The sequence below is a fragment of the Trachymyrmex septentrionalis genome, unplaced genomic scaffold, assembly GCF_001594115.1.
Source record: "Trachymyrmex septentrionalis isolate Tsep2-gDNA-1 unplaced genomic scaffold, Tsep1.0 scaffold97, whole genome shotgun sequence".
NCBI lineage: Eukaryota > Metazoa > Arthropoda > Insecta > Hymenoptera > Formicidae > Trachymyrmex > Trachymyrmex septentrionalis.
This window is the reverse complement of record NW_017306160.1, coordinates 1,671,697-1,674,117: the sequence shown is the minus strand read 5'-3', so window position 1 is coordinate 1,674,117 and position 2,421 is coordinate 1,671,697. Positions and strand designations below refer to the sequence as shown.

The 2,421-nt window shown below is 46.6% G+C and overlaps 1 protein-coding gene across 1 annotated transcript in view; it reads left to right on the top strand.

The window, feature by feature from the left end:
• Window positions 1-1,263: 1,263 nt before the first annotated feature.
• The window catches only part of LOC108756269 (zinc finger protein Gfi-1b-like), a 4,076-nt gene continuing 2,918 nt past the window's right edge, over window positions 1,264-2,421 (top strand). Inside the window, 2 exon segments of the mRNA XM_018499934.1 lie at window positions 1,264-1,278; window positions 1,280-1,403. Coding sequence (XP_018355436.1) covers window positions 1,264-1,278; window positions 1,280-1,403 — 139 coding nt within the window.

The window sequence follows — 2,421 nt, the reverse complement described above, 5'->3', positions numbered from 1 at the left end:
GGAGGATGAATCGTAACGATGGTGCAGCGGTACAGTGAGAGTTCTAGAACTCTTTTACGAAAATCGTACTCGTAAACGTTCACTCGATCCTGAGCTCGAGTAGAACTTGATTCAGAGCGCCCGGCGAATGCAACGGTTCCTATCCATCGTCGAACCCTACCGGAATCTTGGAATCGTATCTCGAACTCGGATCTACAGCGTATATGTATCAGAGCATGGCTGAGCATCGAGTGCACCGAGGTGAGGAAATTCCACGGTAGCGGCGACGGAACTAGAGACTGCGAGAGGAAGAGAGAGGGTGCCAGGTTTTGCGTTTACGCACCTGCCCCTCATACCACGTCCCTACCTAAACCCTCTTGCGTTTCAACCTGCGCGGCATCGCTTCATAGGCACTGGTAGATAGGATACCAGCGAACCCCCCCCGCGCGTGCCCTCGGTCCATCGAGTTTCGCCCTCTCTCCGCTCGCTCTCCGACTACCTGTTGGTCTCACTCCGGCGACCGCAAGCCGGCCGGAACCCACCTCTCTCGCACCAAAGGCGGCTCTAAAGTTGCGGCACAGCATCCAGCAGCAGCGCTACTAGCGGCAGCCAAACGGAAAGACTCCCAGGCGAGTCGCCCTGGTGTATAGGTGTACGCGCCAATGTGTGTGTGTGTGTATGTGTGTGTGTGTGTGTGTATGGACGCGTGAGGTGTGCATGAGCCTTACCTGCGTGGGTGTGTGAGCCGAGGAAGCCTACCTGGCGGCGTCCGACACGCAGTTACCCGCGCGCTTCTTCGCGTTCTCCCGCAGGAAAGAGCGCTGCGCGCGTATCGACATCCCGCTCCAGTTGTCGTCCTCTCGAAGCGGAGCTGCTTCCAGGGTACCGACCTTGGGATAGAGGAGCGCGTCGCCGCGCGCCTTGTTCCTTTCGCGGTTTCACCAGGCGTGATCGGCGAGCAGAATCGGAAGTGCGACGAAAGGAATCGCGCTGCTCGTCCACTCCGCGCTTACCGCGTGATGTGTATGTGTGTTTACGTGTACACGGAAAATAGATAAGGAGTGATAGACGAGCGAAGACCTCTGAAAGTTCTCGTCGTGCAATAGTGTATGTCCGTGGAGGTACAACGGATGTTTCCGCCGCTGATCACTGAACCATCGGCCAATAAGGGATTTCGGGCGGAGGAAGAGATGCGTTGGTGGTTTGCTGGAGGACACTGAAAGGGAGACCTGGAAGGCTTCTCCATCAACGTCCTCCAGGTGAGAGAGAGTTTTCCCAGATGGAATGTATCCAGAGAAGTTCCTTAGAGGAACTTTCAGGGCAATCGCGTGTCTGCCTCATTGCGTCCCTACGGACATTCGCGATTCCAACATGGCTGCTGGGACTAGCCGTGACCGCTGGGTCCGCGGAAGCCATGTTGGCAGGTGTGCTCGGTTCGAGATAACCAGTTCACGTTCGTAAAACGTACGCGGCATCGATATTCCGGATAATAGATCCGAATGAGCACTTTACCATTGAATTATCATTTAAATCGCCGCGCGTCCGCCGTCCTTTGAAAAGCCCACTTGCGAAACAATATACGCCCGATTTCGCAGGTAAAACGAGTTTGCGAGATGTGATTAATAAAAAGAAAAAGCCTCTTTAAACGCTGTCCGTACCCATTTCCTATACGATTGCGAAAGTTTACGGTGAGCTAGAGTACAGTGGTTCTCTCGGTGTCCATTAGACGTTCGTGAAATCCACGAATAAACTACAAATCATTTATACGTCTCTCTATTTCTTAAGTAAACACGTAAAGAGTTAAGCTATGCGTCAAGGAATGTTCAACATGTTATAAACTTAAAAAAACAAAATGACAGCGCCGTTAATTACGACGATACGGAAAAATTTTTATCAGTTTAGGTACATGCATCTTTAAAATTTAATGCATTCCTTGATTTTTTTTTTATTGGAAAAAAAAATACGAAATGGCTTTGGAATCGAGTCCATCTCACAATATAATACACGTCTTCTTGACCTGTTATTCTATTTTTTGTGCTTCTGTTACGTGTTTTGTAGGACTTTTTGGAAAACTGCAATTTAACTCTTACATGATACGCTGAAGGTTAAAATAGCCGAAACATTTGTTTTTTGAATCTTTGTAAATTTGTTACATTAAAGTATTTGTAGTTTATTTAACGACGCTTATTACTGCATTGATTTCCTAGAGCCCAAATATTATCATTTTTTAAATATCTTTTTGTATAAATTATAACTCGGCATAAATAATTATATTAATATATTGTATGTATGTATGATTATTTATGAAGAATGTCTAACAACTTATTGTCAGAAGAGATAATTCAGGATTAAAAAAAGAATTTTCCGTGTTGAGTTCGTTCTTACGTATATTTTTTTTTGTTTAAATTGTTATCTTAACTTTTATATAGATTTGTAGAGATC